This window comes from Tachyglossus aculeatus, chromosome 3 (assembly GCF_015852505.1).
Source record: "Tachyglossus aculeatus isolate mTacAcu1 chromosome 3, mTacAcu1.pri, whole genome shotgun sequence".
NCBI classification, from domain to species: Eukaryota; Metazoa; Chordata; class Mammalia; order Monotremata; family Tachyglossidae; genus Tachyglossus; species Tachyglossus aculeatus.
In genome coordinates, this window is record NC_052068.1 from 30,693,098 (window position 1) to 30,719,283 (window position 26,186).

Sequence of the window (26,186 nt, forward strand, 5' to 3'; positions counted from 1 at the left end):
TAGATCAATGTTCACACACTGACATACTTAAACAGAAAAACCTCAGAGAGTAGCAATACCAAGAGATCCATTTTTCCACATTGTGTCAGGAGACAGAAGAGGTGAGGATATTGGGGAGGAGAGGAAACTGTTACAGAGACATGCTAGAGACAACAGCATCAGTGGGCAATTCTCGGGGCTGGGCATGCAACTGGGCACCAAACATTTCTAAGCTCTTTGGGACTACTCTACTTGTGTCTATATAATCTAGCCCTCTATAGCACTCTTCTAAGCAGCAAGCTCCTAGTGGGTAGGGTACATGCCCACTAATTCTGTTACACTTCCAAGTGTTTTAAGTACAGTGTTCTGCACATAGTGAGTTCAAATACCAAACATTGATTGATAGGAAGGGTACTGGATAGGAAGCAGTGTGATCAAGTGGATAAAGCATGGGCTTGGGAGTTAGTGTACCCAAGCTCTAATCCCAGATCCACCACTTGTTTGCTTTGTGACCTTGGGCAAGTCACTTAACATCTCGGTGCCTTTGTTACCTCAACTGTAAAATGAAGATGAAGACTGGGAGCCCCATGTGGGACAATGACTGTGTCCAACTTGATTATCTTTTTTCTACCCCAGTGCTTAGTTCAGTGTCAGTCATCTGTTAAGTGCTTAACAAATACCACAAACAAAAGTACCTAGAGTTTACATCCTTCACTCTACTATCGTAAGCAACAGCTCCAGGCACTTCTCTACTTAACAGGCCAAGTTGCGACCAAGGAATTGTCCCAGCTGGTCTATAGAAGGAAATGGAGGCAACTACATTGTGTCACTTTCCATGAGTAAACAAACTCAGCGGCAGAATTTGAACTCACATGTGAGCCCCATTTGGAACATGGACTGTGTCCAACACAATTTGCTTGTATCCACACCAGCGCTCAATTCAGTACCTGGCACATAGTATGCACTTAAATACCATTGTTATTATTGTTATTACTAAATTCCCTATAATTGTTTTTTTTCTCAAGTCATATGGGTGTAGCAGATAGAGAATGGACCTCCTAGACTGTGAGCCCACTTTTGGGTAGGGACCGTCTCTATATGTTGCCAACTTGTACTTCCCAAGCGCTTAGTACAGTGCTCTGCACACAGTAAGCGCTCAATAAATATGATTGATTGATTGTTTGACCTGGGAATCAGAAGGTCATGAATTCTAATCCTGGCTCCACCACTAGTCTGCTGTGTGACTTTGGGCAAGTCACTTCACTTCTCCATGCCTCAGTTACCTCATTTGTAAAATGGGGATTGAGACTGTGAGCTCCACGTGGGACAGGGCCTGTATCCAACCAGATTTGCTTGTATCCACCCCAGCGCTTAGTACAGTGTCTGGCACAGAGTAAACCTTAAATACCATAATTATTATTGCTATTGATATTAGACAGGGAGGCAGATCTGCTCCTTCTGAAAATGCCCAAACAAGAGGACAATGTGGCCAAACCCTGAAAAGTTAAACTCCTTAAGTGGCACTTTGGTGCTGAAGATTCTCTTGTCTACTTTGGTGTGACCATACCAAATCTCTGCAACCAATCGACCAAGGACAAATCAATTTCCTTATGCTGATCAACTGTCTACAACAGCAATCAACTGTGCCCAGTGTGAAATCTAGCCCCTGAAACCTTTTCTATTTTCCCCAACACAAACCTTTGCCCAGTTCCTAATGCAGTCTTCTGATTATTGAAGCTATCCAGGCTGATGATTTAAATTAACAACTGCAATTTTTCATGGAAGGTTTTACCCAGTAAAACTTCCTCCAGCTCCTAGCCACTACAGTGGCAACAGTTTCCACACCATCCGAGCTTGGGGCAATGTTCGTCTAGGGCTTGGAGACAGCAGACAAAGAGGCCCAGATGTTAAGAAAATTTTCCAGTGTGATACGTCAAGGAAAACTAATCAAAAATTAAAAAGGAAAACTCTGAAAAGCATGATATCTGTTCTTGCTTCTGTCTCACTGCTGTTGCAAGAACAAACATTTTAGCATTTCCAGGTAAATGAACTTCGGATATAAAAGAAGTTCGTGTCCTAATTGTCTGCCTACTGCCTCTAAGAAAACATCACTCTGAATCCAGATGCCACTCAGCAGAAACAATTTGATTTCTCTTAAGGAAAAGGAAGGAAAAATATCTCTGGAATCGTCCCTGAATTATCCATTGTTCTATTGCTGGGAGTCAACTACTTCTCTCTAATTGCTCTACCCACTCATCAAACTGAAGCCACAGCTCCAACCCTCAGAGGAAACCAGATGATGTACAAAGCCCTAAGTGAGCAGCATAAGATCGATGCAGGGAAGTACAGTTCAGAAGAAGGCAAAATCTCAGTGGAAGCGAAAGCTGGCAGGATTAGACCAAGAAAGTTCAGACGCACATTCATCCATTGAGTGCACTTCACACAGATGCTGACGTCAAACCATGCAACATGATCCCAGCTGAGAATCAGTTCCCCAGGAACTGACTGTGAGAGCTGGCATTGCTGGTTCTTGTACACTGTAAGGAAACAGGCTCACTTCCATTTGCGTCTTTCACCCAGTTCAAGAAAAGTCCCAATAAAACACAAAGAGGAGCTGGAGTGGACAAAAGGATGTAATAGAGAGATGCCAGTTTTTAACAATACTTGGATCTCTCCATGTTAAAACATTTCCTTCCCTTGGCAAAGTAACTCAGAAAGCAGTTATCTGATTGCTTAAAAGTAATCACACAGCTCCAAAATTCAATTACAACTGTTTTGTCCATTTTTACTCGAGAGACTAAGGTGATTTAGAAGTGGACATGGGAATTGATTTTGATTTATATACCATGCTCCATAGAGTTAATTTTTACTTCTAAAGTCCCATTTATCCTCATCTTAAGCAGGATCACCTGGTTAAAACTGGCCACATGGGTTCAACATTACTGAAACTATCCTACGTTGGTGAGATTGAAAATTCATAACTGACGAGGGCAGGCTTGGACTGCTCCCTAAACTTGACAACATGGTTTGTTTATATAAGCCAAATAGGAAAAAATGTTAGCTTTCTGATCGTGGCAGTGGTATTTATTCAATGCCTACTGGTATTTATTCAATGCTTAGTGCACTGTACTAAGCATTTGAGGAAAAAGTACTACAGAAGCATGAGGCATATTCACAAGGCATATTACTTGCCCACAAGGAGTTTATATCTCATGGCTGAAATTTGAAGAATGCTCAGGATAAGAAATTGAAAATACAATTGACTGTGCATCCATGTACAAATTTGGTGGGAGAAAGGGGAATATGTTCCAGGCTAGGCAAACTATGTAAGCAAGGACACAAGGGCAGAGGAGTCTCCTCCTCTATACTGAAAGCTTGCTGTGGGCAAGGAACATGTCTGCCATCTCTGTTATATTGTATTTTCCCAAGTGCTTAGTACAGTGCTCGGCACAGGATACGCATTCAATAAATATGACTGATTGATAATACCCATCCTGCTCTTCATTTTCTTCTCCAGCAAAATTTTACCGTGAAATCAACCCGGGGAGTCTTGATTTTATTTACTGCCGATAGGACAGCTACTGGGCAGAAGAGGCCTTCATATGGAGATGGAGATTTAAACAGAAAAGCAAACAAAAGGAAATTCAGACTTTAAAAAAAAAAAAACTACAGAATGTCCTGGTTTTCAATGCTTCGATAACTGTGAAGTCACACTATTCCTAACCTGAGCACACCCAAGCAATTAATCCAAATACATACAAGTGGAAGCCAGAACGTTAAGTGAAGGCAATTTATCTACTGGAAGAGCCTGGGAAAATGGAAAAGTGGCATTTGCAATAGTTGTCCTGGTTCTTCCTCTCCCGAGGGCATGCCAATTCCATTCCTCCCAGAGTGGTGGAAAGTCAGGATTCTAGTCACCTGCTGAGCAGTACCCTGCCCCTCTGTGGGCACCCGTATCCAGATCTGATTCACCACAGGGTTCTCATGGAAAACTAACTCAATATCAAATGGACAAGAAGATTAACAGAAACATGAAAAAGCAAGTTTAGGAGGGGCATTTATGAAGCTTACCAGGACTCTGCCGGTTAGCGTCTGGGCAGAGATCATGACCCCTGCCCAATCTTTCACGGAAGTCATCCAGCCGACTTCTGCCGCCACCACCTCCTCTTTTTCATCCACTGGCTTGAGTGTACCGTCAGCCTGCGTAGCGCCATTGTTGATCTTCTGGGCCTCCTGGAAACAGAAACAAAAGGAGTTTAGGACACAGCCTAGCACCAAAAAAAAATAAAAATGGCTCATTGTAATTGATACCTGTTCTCTCTACCTGTTAGACTGTGAGCCCCATGGGCAACCAGGACTCTCTCTGATCTCATTATCTTATATTTATCCCAGTGACCTAGTACAGTACTTGGCACATACTAAACTCTTAACAAATACCACAGTTATTATTTTATTATTATCATCATCATTATTTCAAGTCATCCTAAGGGGACCCAATCTATATCGTGGTTAATTGAAAAGTGACCCAGTCCAAGAATGGTCAAGAGGGCTGCCTCTAATATGTTAAATGGATGACCTTCAGTGGGTTACCGTGTCTCTCTGTGACTCTGCTTCAACACTGGCAAACTGAACAAGTAAAGTCAGATACTGCCAATTACTAAAGCCCTTGGAGGGGGCTGACACAGCAAGACAAATAGAAACAAAGAGGGAGGAGAGAGAATGAAAACAAACACAAAACTATTGCTATTATGCTCACTACTCTCTGCCAGATAAAAATCCAACATGCTTTAGCATACAGATAAGAAAATAAGAAAAGTTACCTTAAGAGTTAGGGATATGTTCAAAGTGAAAAATGACCATATCCAAAGTGAATTTGGGTGCGGGGGGGACCACTGAGAAGATGGGAAACTGATGGAGTGAGGGAGGGGGAGAGGAAGGAGAAGGAAGAGAGTGGGGGAGGAAAAGTGAAGAAAAGGAGGAGGAAGAAAGGGGAGGGGGAAAGAAGAGGAAAATAGAAGGAAAGAGGAGGAGGGAAGCCTCAGGACCAAGAAACTCAATGTTCTTGATGGAAGCATCAATTCCAGCAGCTCCAGAACCCTAAAACCCACCCTGCTTTTGGAGCATATCTCAGCCTATCGAGCCATGAAGGGGAGGTTTGGCCATATCTTACACCCATTGGGCTCCAGGGCCAGAGGTGAGAGAGGAGCCTCCAGCCCCACACTGAAGCCCAGTGACAAGTCTCGAGGACAGGTGATTCGCTCCGTTGTTGGAACCAAAATATGAAGTGGCAAACTTGGCTCCACTTATCCCCACTTCCTGATTCCAAGGGATGGGAGAGGTCAGCCTCCTGCCACTCTGCCCAAATCACTTTGGGGAAAATCTAATGGCTGCATTTCCTCAGTGCCAATCCCATGGAGACTTGAGACATCTTTGTCCCCATGGAGATGGTGTCCCTGAATGGGACTTTCTTTGAAAATTTAACCACAGGCCTGTGTGCAGCTCTCCTTCTTTCACTTAATCATACATATTGAGCGCTTGAATGATATTAATATAAATAAATAAATTACGACTATGTACATATGTGCTGTGGGGTTGTGAAGGGGGATGAATAAAGGGAGCAAGTCAGGCTGACGCAGAAGGGAGTGGGAGAAGAGGAAAGGAGGGCTTAGTCAGGGAAGGCCTTGTGGGTATACTTTGTGTTACATGCAATGAATAATAGTCTGGGAAAAAGGGTTGGTTCTTTTTTTCAGCCTAATATTCTAGGAAGCCCATAAGAATACATGGTTTAGAAGCCTTTCAGTCATGTCCTCACAATCTAGTCAAGACACGTGACTGCAACTTCTCCTCGAAGTAATTAATACTTCCTTTCTTAACATCTTAACTATAGGTTTTCAGTTGTGTTGCTGGGTACCATGTGCTTGTCTCCCCCTTTTAGACTGTGAGCCCACTCTTGGGTAGGGACTGTCTCTATATGTTGCCAACTTGTACTTCCCAAGCGCTTAGTACAGTGCTCTGCACACAGTAAGTGCTCAATAAATACGATTGATTGATTGATTGTCTTATCTGCAATCGATCACAAACTCATTCCACACACTAAATTCTGTGAGAAGAAATGCCTCAGGAAGGGTCAGCCATGTCCTTCCATATTCTGATTGTTCCCCAGAAAGTATGAATTCAAATTAAGGTCTTAAAAATATTCAAGGACACATATGTAAAATTTCTTAGCTTAAAATCATTAGAATTAATTTTCCAAGCAAGCCGACGTCAGAGACTGCATTGCAACAAAACGTAGTTGTTATTAAGCGTGAGAGAAACAAAATGCACAGCTGAGAATCTTTCTCTGGCTGTTGTGCTGTCAGTGAGCCATTGTTTTAATGGAGGGGTTCGATGCAACAGAGGAACTCCTCCGTCTGTAGTTTCTGTCCCTGGTGGAGCTGAAAGATGAAAAACTAGAGGAGAACACGGAACTGACTGATGATGAGTCACACTCATTGGATTGTATATCTGTCACTGGAGAATGCTGCAATAAGGAAGCTGCTCGTACTGCTGGTTTCTCAGAGCTTCAGCCCAGGCTGCCCCAGAAGATGCTGGGAAAGTAAGGAAGCTGACCCAGGATTCACTCATTCATTCAATCCTATTTATTGAGCGCTTACTGTGTGCAGAGCACTGTACTAAGAGCTTTCAAATCATATCATATAGAGAGGCAGCGTGGCTAGTGGAAAGAGCCTGGGCTTTGGAGTCCGAGGTCATGGGTTCAAATCCCAGCTCCGCCAATTGCCAGCTGTGTTACTTTGGGCAAGTCACTTCACTTCTCTATGCCTCAGTTACCTCATTTGTAAAATGGGGATTCAGACTGAGCACCCTCCGCGGGGCAACCTGATCAGCTTGTAACCCCCAGTGCTTAGAACAGTGCTGGGTACACAGTAAGCACTTAACAATGCCATCATTATTATTATTATTATTATTATATATCATCCACATCCGATCATAATATTTCATGAGGCACTCTGGGTGGCAAGGTTTAGCCTGTTCATTTCAGTGATCTGTTCCCATCTCAGCTACATTATTGCAAAATCACTGCTTAGTCAGAACATGCAAAAAATGTAACGGAGAGAGACCAAGCCAAGGGACTACTCTTTTTAATGAGTTTTTTCAGCCCACTTCCAAATGTGCCATGAAAACAGTTGGCATTCTGGTATCCCTTGCCCCTGGCAAGGAGGTACAGAGCAGAAGGGTTTGCAGAGTCCTGCATTTGTGTGGGGGAAAACTATTAGTAATAGGAATTATCATTATTATCATTATGGTACTTGTTAGGCACTTACTATGTGCCAGGAACTGTTCTAAGAACTGGGGTAGATGCATACAAATCAGGCTGGACACAGTCCCTGTCCCACATGGGGCTCACATATAGAGAAGCAGTGTGGCCTAGTGGCAAGAGCCCAGGCTTGGGAGTTAGAGGACACGGGTTCTAATCCCTACTCCGCCACTTGTCTGCTGTGTGACCTTGGGCAAGTCACTTAACTTCTCTGTGCCTCAGTTACCTCATCTGTTAAATGGGGATTAAGAACTATGATCCTCATGGGAAAATCTGATTTACCTTGCATCTACCCCAGCACCTGGAATAGTGCTTGGCACATAGAAAACGCTTAACAAATACCATCATCATCATCAACATCATCATCATCAATCATATTTATTGAGCGCTTACTGTGTGCAGAGCACTGTACTAAGTGCTTGGGAAGTACAAGTTGGCAACACACAGATACAGTCCCTACCCAACAGTGGGCTCACTATCATCATCATCAATTCCCATTTACAGAAGAGGTCACAGACCCAGAGACGTTAAGTGGCTTGTTGAAGGTCATACAGCAGACATGGTTATTATTATTATTATTATTATTATTATTATTATTATGTGGCATAGCCAGGATTAGAATCCAGGTCCTTCCAACTCCCAGGCCCATGCTCTATCCATTGAAATCTTTAGGTGGGACTAGTGGTATTTCTCTGAAGTGATGAGTCTCTTTGTGCCCAGATTACTTCAATGATAGTGAGTGCTTACAGTACATGGTGCACTGTACTAAACTCTTGGGCCTTTGGGGGTCCTTGCATACCAGAGGTGTAGTGGAAAGAGTGTCCTAAAAGGTCTAGCTCAGCAGTGTAGCCCTCAGCTGTGGACTTTGGTGCCTAAGATCATTGTGGACAGGGAATGTGTCTGTCTATTGTTATATTGTACTCTTCCAAGCACTTAATATGGTGGTCTGCACCCAGTAAACACTCAATAAATATGACTGAATGAATGAGTTGAAGCAAAAAGGTATCATGCCAGGCAAGAAGGTCTGGCATCCCACCTCTGGCACATTTCTGTGGGTTGCCAATCAAGATCCCATTGTTGGGTAGGGACTGTCTCTATATCGTGGTGACTTGTACTTCCCAAACACTTAGTACAGTGCTCTGCACACAGTAAGCACTCAATAAATATGATTGAATGAATGAATGAAGATTCCTTTTGCATTTCTGCCCTTTCGCAAAGTTGGTTTACCATCCTTCACCCATTGAAAATGCTGGCCAAACAGCAGCAAAGCAGGTACTGATCCTGCTTGGAGAGGCAGGAGTGGGAGAGCAGACAGATCCTTCAGAATCGAAACTCCTTCACTTGATGAGCAGAATAAGTGACGGACACAAACAGGTAGATGGCAGATTATATCTGATTACCTACATTTTTATAAGCCATTCATTATTTTAATTACCTTATGATCAGTCCAGAAACACACAATCTAAAGGGATTTGAGGCAATCATTTTATTACTTCTAATAATTGTACACTTAATTGCTTTGTGTGGAAACATGTAGATGCTGTGGACACATATTCCTAGGGCTAGGCTGGAATTATTAATAGGGCTTCTATCTCAGATTCATACAGCACCTCTCTGGAGGAAATAGAAATCCTTCCTGTCTTATCTGTTTACCTTCACCACATTCCTGGTCATTCTTTGGGCCCACTTTCCAGATGAAGAAATTGAGGCCTTGAAGCATCACTGATTTTTCTCAAGGTCGCTTTTAACAAACTAGGCATTGTTGATGAAAAACAATCTTAGTCACTTGAATGAAATCAACCTGATCTTTGTGCACAACTTCTGTACCTCATTTTTGCTACAGACTACTAGTCCTCTTTCAGAGCTGATCACAGGAGGTCAGCCTAATGGCCTGAAAAGCAGATAGGATTCTTTAGTTCCCACCCCAGTACCCCTTTCCTTCCTTCCTCTCCTCTCTCTCATCCCCTTCATACATCCCCAACCCAGTCCCTCCCCAAGTGGCAGCCAAGAAATGAATAATAATAATAATGATAATAATAATATTTGTTAAGGGCTTACTATGTGCCAAGCACTGTTCTAAGTACTGGGGTAGATAATAATAATAATAATAATAATAATAATAATAATAATGGTATTTGTAAAGCGCATACTATGTGCAAAGCACTGTTCTAAGCACTGGGGGGTTACAAGGTGATCAGGTTGTCCCATGTAGGGCTCACAGTCTTAATCCCCATTTTACAGATGAGGTAACTGAGGCACAGAGAGGTTAAGTGACTTGCCCAAGGTCACACAGCTGACAAGTGGCGGAGCCGGCATTCGAACCCATGACCTCTGACTCCCAAGCCCGTGCTCTTTCCACTAAACCACGCTGCTTCTCACAAGCAATAAAGGGCTCCCAAACGACTGGACCACAGTTGTCAGTTTAGCTAATTGGGACATGAGAATGGATTCACACCCAAAAAACATGCCTACTCAGCTTGAACCATACAGATGTCAACCAAATCTCTAATGCATAAACATTTTCACTTTTTGCTTATCCCATTTTATTTGAATTAAATGGCAGCAGGGCATGATTGCCTCAGGCAGACAGTCCTCAAGAGAACAAGGACCAGAACCAAGTCTTCTGACTCCTATGATCAAGGCTCTTTCATCCTGTGTGACCTTGGGCAAATCATTTCACTTCTCTGGGCTTCAGTTACCTCATCTGTAAAATGTGGATTGAGACTGTGTGTGCCCACACTGGGACAGGGACTATGTCCAACCCAACTTGCTTGTATTCACCTTAACACTTAGTACAGTACCTGGCACAGGCTAAGCACTTAAATACCATGATTATTCATTCAATCGTATTTATTGAGAGCTTACTGTGTGCAGAGCACTGTACTAAGTGCTTGGGAAGTACAAATCGGCAACATATACACACAGTCCCTACCCAACTACCCCCTTCTAGACTCATAGTCTAGAAGGGGGAGACAGACAACAAATCAAAACATGTGGACAGGTGTCAAGTCATCAGAATAAATAGAAGTAAAGTTAGATGCACATCATTAACAAAATAAATAGAATAGTAAATATGTACAAGTAAAATAAATAGAGTAATAAATCTATACAAACATGATTATAATTATTATTACCCACAGCACCGCACTGCCACCCCAGATGGCCTCTGAATGCAAGCAGACTGTGAGCCTGTTGTTAGGTAGGGACCGTCTCTATATGTTGCCGACTTCTACTTCCCAAGCGATTAATACAGTGCTCTGCACACAGTAAGCGCTCATTAAATACGATTGAATGAATGAATGAATGAAACAGGAGATTGAACGTGATCACTAAACTCAAGAAGCCAAAGAAGAAATGTAAACAGCATATATAGTTCTAGCAGACAACAGAATACCTCTCCCCTCTTTTCCCTCCACAACAAATGTCATGCATCCACACCAAAATACTACTCTGTTGGGGAAGGCTAAATTAAAAGGATGAGCAGAGCATCCCAGAAATAGAACATATGCCTTGGTGGGATCACCCAGCCTCAGGGTTTGTATGGTTCAGAATAGCAGGCCCTGGCAACACCAGACAAGGAGTTGCATATGTAGTGTGTAACATAAAGACCCACGTACAACTTGGGAGAAGCGGGGGGGGTCGGGGAGGGGGAAGGGAGAGGGGGATCCTCTTTCCACCACTTCTATGTTCCCTTCTGAATTCCCTTGGAATACAGGCATTAATTCTGAGCTACAGAATTCAGCAGCGGAAGCCTCAGTGTTGAAAATTAAAATACCAGACATAAAGGCAGCCAGTGCCTTATCCATGTCTGTTAGGGCCCAGGACAGCTGAAAAACAGGTTGTCTAGTATAAAACCAGCTAACTGGCCACCTGACCTTGGAATCATTTCTTCCCTAGGATAGGTGCATGTGTTGAGGACACCCTCTGCTGACAGCCACTTACAGCTGCAGCAACGTCAAAGAGACTGAAGGAAAAGAGTGTGGAAAGAAAGAAATGGTAAAGGAGCTACAGTGGCTGGAGAAATGGAGAGAAGGCAGGAGAGAGGGAGTAGGGGAAGGCATGAAAGAGGAAGAGGAAAATGAGAGGAAAGGTATGGGTGAGTTTCCAGTATCCAGCTGCCATGACCATATGGATTCATTTTACTATTAACTACAATAAGCCACCTCTGCAATATGAATTTTTAGCTTTTTATTAGATGTTCTCAGCTGACACTTCTTTTCACAGTAAAATAAAATCAAGGTTTTCCACTGAGAAAGAGAGCTGATTAGGAGAAGCAAGGAGGGGGAAGAAGATCTCTCTGATTCTCAGTAGAACTGAGGGAAGTGCTGTCTAGGGCTACCTCGGACAGAAGCCCAGCATGGCCCTTTGCTACCTCAAGAGAGGAAGCTCCTTGTGGGCAAGGAATGTCTGTTATGCCATACACTCCCAACCACTTTGGACAGTGCTTTGCACACAGTAAGTGCTCAATAAATATGATTGCTGACTGACATCATCTCCTAGAATACACACACTCCCTTACATACATACAGCATACCAACTGGAAGAAAGGGAGACAGATTACTGGACTGTTGCCTTAGAGAGGGTACAAATTCTCATTCTTTTCACACAAGTCTACTTACCTCTGTTAGGTAAGGCTATTCTGCTTTAATCACAAGTGGGCATCTTTCTTGGTGTGTGCGCTTAATGTTCTCTTTAGTATTTGAGCACTCATGTGAAAAACAATAGACTGGGAGTTTAGGAATATAGGACAGAAAAATCAAAGACAATCCTGACCATCAAAGAACACACCATCTAATGGGGGGGAAGATAGGCTTGTAGAGGAAGATAGCATCTACCTGCAGTAAAAATACTTCGAGTACCTGATTGACAAAAAGTTTCAAGGAAACCAAAATAGGAGTAGAAAGAAATGCAGAGTTTATTTACTGTCCCCTTATGTTTGCTGCCTGAGTCAGTTGAATATGTTGCCTGATTTTCATCTACTCTATCCTTATTTCCTTTAAACCTTGGCTTAAGTTCCCTTAAGCACTTGCACCAATACTTATATGACTTCTTTTATGTAATTATATATGGAACCCTCCCATATCATGGTTTTTAAATGGAACTGCTCTATTTTGAATGTGGCCCAAAGAAAAAATATTGCTACCCCACTAGCCCCAACACCTTGTTTACCATGTCATCCCATACTTGATCTTTCCTTTCCCCCTGCCCCCCTTCCTTTGTTAAAGGGTGGTCAGATGTTTTTTCTGAGAGTGTGCAGCCAAGCCAATCCCTTAGACATGCCATCCACCCATACCACTCAGCTGCATTCTGACTATGCAGGGTTCAAGGATGACTTTATACTTCGAGCAGAATAGAAAGAAGTTCCTAGATACCTTAAACATGCTGACTTGAGATATCAGATATGACTCCTCTCTGAGCTCAGTTACAACAGGAAGTCCCTGCCAGTCACTCCTGCTGAGCTGAACACTGTTAAGATACCAGACAAACTACACCTTCTGGTGAAAGTGCCAATCCCCAGCTGAGAGGAGGCACCTGCTACATCATTAGATGTGCCAAGGTCATTTAAGCACACAGGCTCGGTGGCTGAATCTGAAGAATCGAAACTATTTCTAGGAGATGGCAGCAAAGGGAGAAAGGAGAGGAGCCAGCTCTGAACCAATGGATGCAAAATAATCACAAAGTCCTCTGCAGTTTGAGGCAGAGAAAGGGAGTTGACATTTCTCTTCAAGCACTATCCAGACTTCAGAGAATTTCTTCCCTCCCTAATGTTCTCCTAATTCAAGGGGCTTCTCTACTCCTTTCTTCTACAGATACTCTTTGGTAACAGAGGGCAACTTTCTGAATCTGGGTAAGTGTGGTTAACAGGTTAATTATTGACAGTCCGGAAGAAATAATGGAATCTTCCTTAAGGTGGAGAGGACCCGTGAGGAACTGCAACACGACTGATTTGCCCCACACAGTTTGTTTATGAAAGATTTACAAGCTGCTGGAGAGAGCGTGACATATCCAAATATGGTGAAATCAGGAAGCTCAAGGAAGAAAGAGCTTTGGTCCTGCATCTGAGGAAGGAGGAAGCATTTCAGCCCCAGCAGATCCCAATTTCTTGCATGTGCTATGTTTGGACTAAAGAGTCACCAAATTGAGTTACTATTTTCCTGACATTTCTGTTGGACCTCTGAAGTGTCATCCTCCATCTCCCCCCACCAACTTTCAACATCTGGGCTAGAATAAAGGAACCAATTATTCCATCATGACCACTCTCCATTACATGTTTTAACCCTTCTTTGTTCAGCAGGTGCCACCCTGTCTCCCCGCATCATCAATCGTATTTATTGAGCGCTTACTATGTGCAGAGCACTGTACTAAGCGCTTGGGAAGTACAAATTGGCAACATATAGAGAGAGTCCCTACCCAACAGTGGGCTCACGGTCTAGACTGTGAGCTCGTTGTGGGCAGGGAATGTCAGTGTTTATTGTTGTATTGTACTTTCCTAAGCACTTAGTACAGTGCTCAATAAATATAATTGAATGAATGAGCAAATGAATGAATGAGAGTTTTATAATTGCTTTTGGCCACACTGACTAAAGTTGAAGGTGGTTTCTTCTGGGTAGAGCCTTCAGAGAGGGGTTTTGCATTCATCGTTTGCAATCCCAATAACTTGAGCCGCTTTCCCAGAGACCATCCTTTCTCCCTGTCCTACTTAAAGAAGCAGCGTGGTTCAGTGGAAAGAGCTTGGGCTTAGGACTCAGAGGTCATGGGTTCGAATCCCAGCTCTGCCACTTGTCAGCTGTGTGACCTTGGGCAACCCACTTAACTTCTCTGTGCCTCAGTTCCCTTATCTGTAAAATGGGGATGAAGACTGTAAGCCCCACGTGGGACCACCTGATCACCTTGTATCCTCCCCCAGTGCTTAGAACAGTGCTTTGCACATAGTAAGTGCTTAACAAATACCACTATTATTATTATTATTATTATTATCCAGCCCAGCATCTTGCCTCAGTGTGTATGTGCAACAAACAGGATGTTTGGAGGAGTTGTGGGTAGGTGTGGGTGTGTATGCTGGGTTCCCTGTCAGAGGGAAACTCCTCTTAACTAAACTCTGGGAGTAAATAAAGTACCTGTAACAGTCCCTGGACTCTCAGAGATGAAGGGAACTTAGTTTTCTCTCAGTCCCTTATGTACAGGACAAATAGCTGAATGATGACCCCAAGCACTAAAGAGAAAGGTGCAGCAGTGAACGAAAACACACTTTCCAAGGTCTAGATAGTCCACTACATTAGGAGGATTAGCCAGATTACCTAAAGCAGCGAACATGTCTAGAATTATAATGAAGAGTTACAAAGGGATACCATAAACAGTGGTTCCTAGGGAGGATTCCCAACTATCAACGTGGTGTTCCAAATGGGTGAAAAGATATGTGATCATTTGGAGAGCAGCTGCATCAAGGGATTTGGGATTGAGGCTAAAAAGAGCACGAGACAAAGTGCTTCTTCTGCTCAGGAACCAGAAATAAGTGGCCATTCTTTATAGAAAAGGGGAAAAAACCTCACAGGTAGTGATAACAAAAGCAGGTACGTGATAATACTACAGCTTTCAATAGCTGTGGCACCTACCAGCTTGATTACTCTGGTTTGAGTCCCTGCAGCTTTGAAGGAGAGTCCCTCTAGATTGTAAACTGCTGGTGGGCAGGAAACGTGTCTTACAACTCTGTAATTTTGTATTCTCCCAAGGTCCTAGCACAGTGCTCTCCACACGGTAAGCTCTCAGTACGTATTATTTGATTGATTGATTTGAGGGAGTATCAGTTGGAGGGAGGAGTTAGAAAATGGGTTCTCTTGCGGAATGGGTATACAGAAAAAAGATTAGTCTTCGGGAAGAAAAGGTTGGGAGATTAGGAGACAACAGTCCATCAGACATTATTATGAAATTTTAAGGATGATATAAATACACACATTTTGTTGGAAGCTCAGTACCTGAGGAAGGGGCAAAATGGATTTTGGAGGTTGCTTCCAGCCCTCACGTCTGTGATTCATTAAACACAGTGCTTCAAAGTTATTTACATTTCAAAATGGCCATATTTGCCATTAAAATTAAGCTGAATGAGAAACTTTCATTGCCAATGCACACATTTTACCCAATACATAAGTCTGCAAAATAAGCTATTTCAATTAGCTTAAAAGAAAATATAAGCATCAGAGGCCTTATGATATGGCTGACAGGGACTTAATCCTGAAATTTCCCCTGAGCTAGCAAAACAAAAATGTGGTTTGGTGGAAGAGTCAAAGATTTCAACAAGGAGCACAATTTACTAATCTGAAATTTCTTAGGGGTTTCTAGATTTCAGGGTCATCCATCCTCAATAGCTGCAGGGTAAGGGCTTTGTTACTCAACTGTTGAAACAAGCAGCATGTCTTAGAGGAAATAGCATCAGCCTTGGAGTCAAGAGCCCCTGGGTCCTAGTGCTGACCTGCTGCAGGATGTTAGGCAAGTCACTTAGCTTCTCTGTGCCTCAGTTCCCTTATAATCATGGAACTTGTTAAGTACATGATGGGAAGCAGCATGGCATAGTGGATAGAGCACTATTGGGAGTCAGAAGGTTATGGGTTCTGATCCCAGCCCCACCACTTGTCTGCTGTGCAACCTTGGATATGTCACTTCACTTCTCTGGGCCTTAGTTCCCTCATCTGTAAAATGGGAATTAAGACTGTGAGCCCCATGTGGGACAACCTGACTACCTTCTATCTACCCCAGCTATTAGAACAGTGCCTGGCACATAGTAAGTGCTTAACAAATACCAGAATTATTATTATTATTATTATCATTATTATTATTATTATTATTATTACTAAGTGCTTACTACGTGTCAAGCATTGTTCTAAGTGTTGGGGTGGATACAAGATAATCAGGTTGAACACATCCCTGTTGCGCCCGGGGCTCATAGTCTAAGTAAAGGGAGTAAGATTTAATCCCCATTTTACAGATAGGGAAATGAAGCACAGCAAAGTTAAGCGACTTGTCCAAAGTCACAGAGCAGAACCAGGATTAAAGCCCAGGTCCTCTGACTCGCTGTCCCATGCCTTAACCATTAGGCCACACGGTTCCCCAATACCACAATTATTATTTTTAATGGGAAGGGAGGAAACCTATTTTTGCACTGAAGACTCCTAGTGGGCCCAAAATGCAGAAAGCCATCTTGGCTCCACCCTAAGACAAAAGGGGTCAATGGTTCCTTTGACTCAGATTAAATCCTAACATGAAAGTATCTGGATGTGAACGAAATGGAAAGACTAAAATGTGAACACAAAGTTTGATACTTCAGACCCGGTGACTAAGGCACAAAGGGAATGTGTGTTCCCAAGTTTTTTGTTCAAACTTTACTACTTGTTTCACAGAAGGAACATTCCACTACACAAACCACTAGAACTATTCAACTTGTATATTGAGAATAATGATTATAATGGTCCATTTTTCATATTCAAGAAGCATACTTATTGGTCAGGCAATCGAACTATTGGGGTTTAATAATTTTTAGTATTTCATTTTGCCTTGTCACAGCAATGAGAAAAAAGCAACAGAATAGAAGAAATATAGATTATCAACTAAACGTAGGGACAAGTTAACACACAACCTCTACTGAAGAGGTGCTTCTCATTCTTATTTCAAATCAGAGGATACAGAACTTTTCATAAGCTCTATTCCCCAAACAGAAATTCTCTAACAATATTAATTTCCCAACTGGATCAGAAAAATTGAAGCAAAATTATTTTAATTGCCATTCCTCAGTGTAGCTTCGTTGCCAAATACAACCCCTAAACTTAAGACTTTTAGATCAGAAATATCATTATTTATGTTATTACTGAAAGAGAGTATTTTTTGGTTCGATGGAAATTTGATCATTCTAGAAAAATTTATACCATATTTTTATCATCTGTGCCTCTATGAGAAGCAGCATGGCCTAGTGGAAAGAGCACAGTTCTGGGAGTTAAATGACCACTATTCAAAGCCCAGTTCCACTAATTGCTTGCTGTATGACTTTGGACAAGTCACTTACCCTCTCTGTGCCTCAGTTTCCTCAGCTGGAAAATGGGGATTCAATATATGCTCTTCCTTCTACTTAGACTGTGATCCAAATGAAGGATAGGGACTGTGTCCAACCTGGTTAAGTTGGATCTACCCCAGCACTTAGAACAGTGCTTGATGCATAGTAAGTGCTTAAATACCATTAAAAATTAAATATATATATATATATATATATATATATATTTATACACACACAAAGTTGGATCTACCCCAGCACTTAGAACAGTGTTTGATGCATAGTAAGTGCTTAAATACCATTAAAAATTAAATATATTAAATAAACATTTCCTGGGGTTCAAGTCCTTCAATTGACATATTATCGAGACTTACTTTAAAATCTGCTATATGGTTCTCAGGTTTTTCAATGCATCAGTTTCAGTACACTAAAATCATGCATTTTACATTTATTGTCACCTATGAAAACATCACAATAGCATATGTATACGTATACTGTGTGTATACTGTGTACACACACACACACAAACACACAGAGTCACTCCACTGTGAAAGACAATCTATATCATTCTGAAAATTCCCGGTTCCTATATATGCCAAACTTTTAAGGACTCAGAAGACTTCTGGCTTCACATCAAGGAAGCTGCCACAGTTAATTCTTGGAATCATTTTTGTAGTGGGGTTTACCGTACAAACCCTCAGGATCATGAAAGCCTTTGGGAAACTAAGGCTTGGCAGGATTCCAGGATTAAAGTAATTGTTCACTGGAATGATCACAAGCCACCTCAATGTATAGAATCAGGATAATAAAGGGAGCTGTCACTTTCTTCTGCAAGTCACTCAACTGGAAACCCATCTTGGTTCAGAGGACAAAATAAATTCTAAAGATACCACCAAGCTTCAAATCAAATGATCCAGGAAGATAGGGACTGCTTAAAGAAGCAGCATGGCCTAGTGGAAAGAGCATGGGCCTGGGTTCTAATCCCATCTCTGCCATTTGTCTGCTGTGTGACCTTGGGCAAGCCAGTTCACTTCTCTGGGCCTCAGTTACCTCATCTGTCAAATGGGGATTAAGACAGTGTGGCCCATGTGGGACAGAGACTGTGTCTAACCTGATTTGCTTGTACCCACCCCAAAGCTTAGAACAGCGTCTGCCACATAGCAAGTGCTTAACAAATGCCACAGTTGTTATTTATTGAAGCAACATCAGCAGCCAGGCCAGTCGGACTTGCAACAATCAAGAATGACAGTGTTTTTTTAGGACAGGCATTTCAAGAAAACTGTGACTCCCTAAGAGGCTGAATCAAAAACTTTGCCAGACAGACATTACAAATCATAAATGCAACACACAGCGAAGGACAGTCTTGTCTCACTCTTATGGAAGGGATTTTTGTTAACAACAGTCTTTTCCGTTACACCCTGACGTGGATAAAATATCGTCACTACTAGCATTATGCTCAGAACCAAAATTCAGCTCTTCACTAATACTCAGTGGGAATCAACATTTCAAATATGTACTTTCCCTTCCTTCTTTTTCTACTGCCAATGTGCGGATTTTGCTTCTCTCCCTTTTGGGTTTTGGCTTAACTTTTGTTCAGCTTCTTAAGAGTGCCAGGTTGTTGTATAAAACCATAATTGCCCTGTCTGGTTCTCCCACACTCGGTTAGCATGCTTGCGTTTCCACCACAACAGCAATATATAGGACAGTTTTTGTTGGCTTGTTAATAAAAAAGTAATCAAGGGGACATTTCCATTTCTGTTTCATTTTAAATGACTTATTTTGTTTTCATGTTCCGTCCAAACCTGAATTGAGAGACTAGCTAGCTGGAGAACTGGGCAGTCTCAATGCCTCCTCTTTGGCTCCAGGCCTATTCATCAATCTTTTTCTGTGGGCTGGGCCACCTCCAGCCCTGGCAAGCTAGGAGAGACAGTGAGCTCACTCCAGGCTCTGCTGTGTGTGAACCATTCTTGAGAGGTTTTTCCAGAGTCGTATCAGGTTTCCTCCCCAAGTGTCACTGGGGGACTATTTTGCCTAACATGGTTGAGGAATCGCTGAGAAAATGGTGTGATTCAATTTGGCCTAGGTGTCAAGCTTTCCACCCGGGCTGGGCACAAGGAGTCTCTGAGCCAGACCCCTGAGCACACAATATACTCATTTGCTCCACCCCATCTTCAGTCAGGGTGCCCTCACATAAGGGAACCAGCACTCTCTTTCCTTAGAAACAGGAGACCACTCCTAAGAAACAAGGGCACACCTCCCCACTAAACCCTTAACTTAGCTAGCCACCCTCACTTACTCCTATCCTCCCCATGCCTGGACTTGTGAATCGAGTTACAGTGCACACACCATAAATGTTTAAAGAGCTATGGTGTGAGCAGCTAAATAATTAAAATTTTTAAGGCCATGTACTTTCCCCAAAGGAGCCCAAAGCCTTTCAGATCTTTCCCTAAATCTAAAATGCCTGAGGGACATTAATCTGAGGACAGGGTGAAAAGACATAGCAGCACACAACCCTCTGGCAAAGGACGATATGGGGCCTTAAGTCAGAATCACTGCTTGCATTTTTAGCTCTTGGCAGTGCTCTTATCATATTAATAATTCACCAAGATTGGACTGTTTAACCAGCCAAGTGTTTTCTTTTTCCCTAAGGACCCACAATCTCTCTCGGATGAATCTGGACATGGAATTCTTTAATTACGGGTCCTTCATGGGATTCCTTGATTTCCTCAGGGAGTAAAAGGTGTTCATGTCCCTCCCCCAAGAGTGGGAGAGATGAAAGACCAGAGAAATTAGTGTGGAAAGCAAATGGGGATTGGACGGGGGGGTGGAGGGGGTTGTCAGGAGAGGGAAGAAGAAATAAAGGGAGGAAAGATGGGACAGGAGCAATGTTTGAAGAGCAAACTCCTCAACTTCACAGGACAAAATGCTGTGGGCCCAAATGTTCCAGGATTTCCCATCAGGTGGAGTTAAGCTGGGTTTTGAAAAGCAAAATAAACTCACTTAAATCATTATAATAGAGGGGAATAATAACAGATTTGTTAAGCCCTTCCTCTGAGCCCAATCCTGTGCTAAACCCTGAGGTAGATACATGCTTACCAGATCAGACACAGTCTCTGTCCAACATGGGGATCTCAGTTTAAGTAGGCGGGAGAAGGGGTACTGAATCCTCCACTTTATAGTTGAGGAAACTGAGCACTTGCACAAGATCAGATTGCAGGCGAATTGGAGAACTGGGATTAGGACATCAATCTCCTAATGCCCAAACCTGTTCTAGGGCCTGCCACCTCTGGGTTGGGTTTTTTTCTCCTTTAAATGCCAGTTTGAACTTTCAAGATCTCGTGGGACATGTCCACCCTCATCTGTTGTAGCTTTTCAACAGGCAATCACAGAATGAGAATTAGCTTTGCACCGCTTCTTACCCCGAAATCACAGGGCCACCCAATGGGCCTTTTGTTCCTGAGAATCCCTATATAAGGATTATCGAATACTAACGTGATCTGTGTAACTGAGATTTTCTCCCCATAGGGGCCAGCATGGCTACAGTGTCCCTATACAATCATGGGCATCAGAGCAATTCACCTGCTTTAATCCGAACTAATAATGTAAGTGCAGAATATACAGACCTGGGTATTTTTCTGTATTTGCCAAACTATTAATTGGTGATAATAACGGTACTAAGTGCTTATAATGTGACAAGCCCTGGATTAGATACAAGGTGGGGGCTCAATCTTAATCCCCTTTTACAGATGAGGCAACAGGCACAGAAAAGTTAAGTGTATTGCCCAAGGTCACACAGCAGAGAAGTGGCGGGTCTGGGATTAGAACTCACATCCTCTGACTTGCAAATCCATGCTCTTTTCACTAAGCCATGCTGCTCAAGCACTATGCTTGACACTTGTCCACATGTATTGTTTTGCTATCTGTCTCCCGCTTCTAGATGGTGAGCCCATTGTTGGGTAGGGACCGTCTCTATATGTTGCCAACTTGTAGTTCCCAAGTGCTTAGGACAGTGCTCTGTACACAGTAAGCGCTTAATAAATATGATTGAATGAACTGAAAACTTCTCAATCTCTAGCAGAAGAGGACAGAGATAAACAACTTACAAATTTTATTTAGGGAGAGCCAGATCCTCCTCTCATTATTTGATGTGCTGGGGCTAAATATCAGCTTCACGGATTTCTCAGGAAAATAAGTCAACCTGACTATCAAGCAACGTTTTCTAAATGCCCATGAGTTTGAGACAGTCTCTTCACCACACCTTACCCTGCTTACTTCTATTCATCATTTATTTATTCATGTATATTAATGTCTATTTCCCCCTCTAGTCTGGGAGGTTGGTAGGGGCAAAGAATGTGCCTGTTGTTGTATCGTACTTTCCAAATGGCTTACTACAGCACCTTGCACATAGTAAACACTCAATACATACAACTGAATCATCAATCAATGGTATTTAATGAAAATTTACTGTGTGCAGAGCACTTTACTAAGCACTTGGAAGAGCACAGTGTAATAAAGTTGGTAGACATAATAATAATAATGATGGCATTTATTAACCGCTATATGCAAAGCACTGTTCTAAGCACTGGGGAGGTTACAAGGTGATCAGGTTGTCCCACGGGGGGCTCACAGTCAATCCCCATTTTACAGATGAGGTAACTGAGGCACAGAGAACTTGAGTGACTTCCCCAAAGTCACACAGCTGACAATTGACAGAGCCAGGATTTGAACCCAAGACCTCTGACTCCACAGCTCACGCTCTTTCCACTGAGCCACACTGCTTCTCTAGACATGTTCCCTGCCCACAGTGAGTTTTCAGCCTAGATGGCGTGGAAACCAAATGAAAACACCAATATGGCCAAGGCCCCTCAACCCCTTTTTTCAGCAGATCAGATGGCTGGTAGATCTCTGATTTAGATGCCAGCCCAAGATCTATCCTTGTTTGTTAGCCTACCCCCAGAGAAAGGGTGAAACAGGGGCCTTCATAGTTCTGGTTGTCAATTTAAACAATTTTATTTTACTCAATCATTCAATCATATTTATTGAGTGCTTACTGTGTGCAGAGCACTGTACTAAGTGCTTGGGAGAGTACATTATAACAGAATTAGCAGTCATGCTCCCTGCCCATAACAAGCTTACAGTCTAGAAGGGGAGGCAGACGTTAATAGGAATAACTCAATATATAATCATACATCTACACAAACACAAAGATCAAGCGCTTAAAAGGCACAGATCCAAGTGTATAGATGATGCAGAAGGGAGAGTCATTTCTGTGATGGTTTTGGCATTTTTTGTATTTTAATATCCTAAATATCCTACTTCTTTATTAACTAGCCTACCCCCTGGGAGAAGGCGAAATGGAGGGCTTCATAAATCTATCATTCAACGCTGCAATGGTTGTCGCTTTTTTTGTACTTTAATATCTTAACTAATTTGGTAGTGTCTTGGATTTGCGCCCTGACACTCCCTTAGCCCAAGAATGCTATTTTTAAAATCTTAAATGTATAAATGAGCAAACAAGTAATAACACTATTTTTCTTTCCCAATTCTGCATTCCAATAGTTCTGCCTCACACTGTTGGAGACTAGGAAGGAACATACCATCAATGGGTTCTTAGTGATAAAGACCTAGTCCCTCCTTTTACTGAGTAGCTAATGCCCCTCTGATCTGACCTACTCAAGAGCAGCTGTGAGAGTTATTGTCCGGTCTGCGCATCCTGGTTTCAATCAGAGTATACTGCGTACTCATTCTTTGAATAGGGATTATGCTTTTTTAATTTCCAAGATTAATCAATCAATGGTATCTGTACAGGCCAATCAATCTGTACAGGGCACTTAACTAAGAGCTTGGGAGAATACAGTACAACAGAGTTGGTAAATGTGTTCCCCGCCCACAGGGCACTTATAGTCTAGAGGGAGAGACATACATTAAAATGAATGACATATGTATGTAGGTGCTGTGAGGCTGGCAATGGAGTGCATATGAAGTTCTTCAAGGGTATGGATCCGAGTGCAGACACGACTCAGAAGGGAAAGGGAGTAGAGGGAATCAGGGCTTAGTCATGAAAGATCTTTTGGAGGAGATGAGATTTTTGTACACCTTTGAAGGTGGGGAGAGTGGTGGTCTGTCATATATGAAGGGGGAGGGAGTTCCAGGCCAGCGAGACGATGGGGTCCAGGGGTTGGTGCTGAGATACCGCAGATGAAGTAACAGACACGATTTGCCCAAGGCCACACAGCAGATAAGTGGCAGAGTTGGGTTTAGAACCCATGATCTTCTAATTCCCAGGACCGTGCTTTATCCACTACTCCATGCAAAGAAAGAAGTGACAGGATTTGGTGACAGATTGCATATGGGGGTTAAATAAGAGATGTGAGTTGAGGGTCCTTGGGAATGGAGTAAAAAGTCTGAAAGAACTGGTGCAAGCAATGAGCATGGTCAGTCACTAAAGACCAAGGAATATTATTGCCAGGAGGAGCAGGTAGAGTTACAAAGCAGGTGAGGATATTCAGGCAGCCATAGTCAACAGCCTGCTTAGAAAGATATTTGCACCTAAAGCTTGTCAACTGGCAGGTGACACTGGGGTAGCAACTAAGAGTTCTAGATTGAAAACGTTCCTCAAAATAGTAAAGAAAACAGTTTTCTAGAACTTCTCTTTACGAGATCCTGTTGCAGCTCCTCTCCGAATCCCTCAGAAATGAACAACTCTTGTGTAGGGATAGATTGTGTCTGTCGATCATTTTTAAACCATAGCAAGGCCATTGAGAATAAGGCAAATGCCTTTCTGCTCATGATGGATTAGGTGATTGGAGGTAAAGGGCTTTTTTGAGATAACAGTCTCAGTTTTCTCATGTGCAAAATGGAAGCTGCTCAACCTCCCTTGAGGCTCTGAGGTAAGAAACAAAAAAGTCGCAGTAATTCTCTTAATAACCCCAAGAGCCTAGCTGCTGTAAAATTGTTCAATAAAAAAGAAAACTGAGAGCGCCTTAAAACGCCATGGTTCATTTAAGAATTCACTAACATTAAAACAACAAGCAAAGACAGTTACAAGAATTAAGAGGAATTATCACCAGCCAGTCATTTGTACTTTCCCTGCATATTCCTTTTAGCCAACCCCTTGTCACCATAAACTAAAGCCCTAGAGCATCTGTTCTGAGTTTTCTGGCCTGTTCCCTTTTGGAGAGCACTCCTAGACTTGTCAAAGCAGCAGAAGTTCCACAGCTGACAGCAGCTGCTGGAGCCACCAGATGCCAAACAAAAAGCTCTGTGACTCAGAGTTCTAATAATCCTGGCATTTAGTGACGTCTCACTAAATGATTTTTTAAAACCCATGGCTTTCAGCTGGGCTTCATTCACCCAGGAAACCCATTAGGTTCAAGTCCAAACTTTCCTTTTCCCCTCTGTTAGAGAAATGAGAGAGGGTAGAAGTAAAGTATCAAAGAAAGAAAATCTTTAGAATTTGGAACAGGTCAGCTTTGCAGCTATCGAAAACTACTGTCATTACCTTGACACAGTGACCCAGCATTCATTCATTCATTCATTCAATCGTATTTATTGAGCGCTAACTGTTTGCAGAGCACTGTACTAAGTGCTTGGGAAGTACAAATCGGCAACATATAGAGACAGTCCCTACCCAATAATGGGCTCACAGTCCACTCAGCTTTGAGCAATTCACTGAACCACTTTCTGTTTCAGGTGTCCAATGTATTAGTTTCCTCTCCAGCCCAGAAGGTGATTGGGATTGGATCTTTACTGTACTTCAAGCCACTCAGAGAAAGGTAAAAGACACTAATCCAAGGGACTGTTATTACTGCAGAAAATCATGGTTGGACCACAGTTTTGTCTGGTTAATAGAATAATCTCCTTCTCCAGGAGGAGATGGGCACAATTCCCATGAATTCCACATTTAACTTGGATGTAGTGGATAGGACACAGGGCTGGGAGTCAGAAGGTCATGGGTTCTAATCCCAGTTCTGCCACTTGTCTACTGTGAGACCTTGGATGAGTCACTTCATTTCTCTGTGCCTCAGTTATTTCATCTGTTAAATGGGAGTTGAGTCAAAGTTCCACATGGGATAGGGACTGTAGCACTTAGTACAGTGCCTGGCACATAGTAAGTGCTTAAATATCATTCCAGCACTTGAACAATGTCTGGCACATAATAAACTCTTAAATGTCATAATCATTATAACTTGTAGGAATCAGCTACATTTCCTTCTGTCTTTAAATTCAGTGTGAGTCTGACCTTAACTCTGTTCAGTGTCAGGTTCCACAACTTGAAAAGGTCAGAGAATATGAGGAAGTAAATGCCCAAAATGATTAAACATTTGGGAGATGGGTTAAAGGAACTGGATGAGGGAAAGGGAGAAGAGCCTAGTGCAGTCATCAAGTTTACATCTTCTTTGAGTACAATGGACAATGCTTTATACACACTCTTGAGTCTCTGAAGGGGAACATTATGTAATAATAATAACTGTGGTATTTGTTAAGCATTATGTTCCAGTCACTGTACTAAATACTGGGGTAGATAGAAGTAAATCAGGTTGGACACAGTCTCTGTTCCATGTGGGGCTCAGTCTCAATTCCCATTTTAGAGGTGAGGTTAACTGAGGCACAGAGAAGTAAAGTGACTTGCCCCAAGTCATACAGCAGATATGTGACCAGATGCTTTCCACCAAGAATGAAATGACTAGAGTTGCCCTTGAACTTAAACAGGAGGGATTTAGGGAAGGAGTGTGGTCTAGTAGAAAGACCAAGGGCCTAGGAGTCAGAGGACTTAGATTCTAATCCTGGCTCAGACATTTCTCTGCCATATGGCCTTGGGTAACTTAACTTTTCTGTGCCTCAGTTCCCTCATCT

General features: G+C 42.5%; 1 protein-coding gene across 15 annotated transcripts in view; it reads right to left on the bottom strand.

Moving 5' to 3' along the window:
* KCNMA1 (potassium calcium-activated channel subfamily M alpha 1) overlaps window positions 1-26,186 on the bottom strand; it is a 950,458-nt gene that overhangs the window by 669,738 nt on the left and 254,534 nt on the right. For all 15 annotated transcript variants that reach the window (XM_038743623.1, XM_038743619.1, XM_038743612.1 and 12 more), the window contains exon 2: window positions 4,051-4,212. In XM_038743623.1, the coding sequence (XP_038599551.1) occupies window positions 4,051-4,212 (162 nt within the window). The remainder of the gene's footprint in view (window positions 1-4,050; window positions 4,213-26,186) is intronic.